General features: G+C 68.8%; 1 protein-coding gene across 1 annotated transcript in view; it reads left to right on the forward strand.

The window, feature by feature from the left end:
- Window positions 1–369, forward strand: part of SYNGR4 (synaptogyrin 4) — a 4,449-nt gene that overhangs the window by 2,490 nt on the left and 1,590 nt on the right. Inside the window, exon 2 of the mRNA XM_006769975.1 lies at window positions 120–354. Within this exon, the coding sequence (XP_006770038.1) occupies window positions 120–354 (235 nt within the window). The remainder of the gene's footprint in view (window positions 1–119; window positions 355–369) is intronic.

Consider the following 369-nt stretch of genomic DNA (forward strand, 5'->3'; position numbering starts at 1 on the left):
ACTGCCCCCGGTGGATGGCGGGGTCCGGCCTGCAGATGGGGAGCCCAGGGGGGCCCGGGAGGGTTTGGGGAGAGGCTGAGCGCCACTCAGGGCCCTGGAACCCGCTCCCGCACCCACAGATCTTCGCCCTCATCGTCTTCTCCTCCCTGCTGACCGACGGCTACCAGAACAAGACGGACTCTTCGCAGCTCCGCTGTGTCCTCAACAGCAACAACGTGGCCTGCAGCTTCGCCGTGGGCGCCGGCTTCCTGGCCCTGCTCAGCTGCCTGGCCTTCCTGGCCCTGGACGCCCACGAGGGCCACATCGCCTGCACCCGCTTCCGGACGGCCTTCCAGCTCCTGGACTTCATCCTGGCCCCTGAGCCCACAG

Source organism: Myotis davidii, unplaced genomic scaffold (assembly GCF_000327345.1).
Source record: "Myotis davidii unplaced genomic scaffold, ASM32734v1 scaffold464, whole genome shotgun sequence".
NCBI classification, from domain to species: Eukaryota; Metazoa; Chordata; class Mammalia; order Chiroptera; family Vespertilionidae; genus Myotis; species Myotis davidii.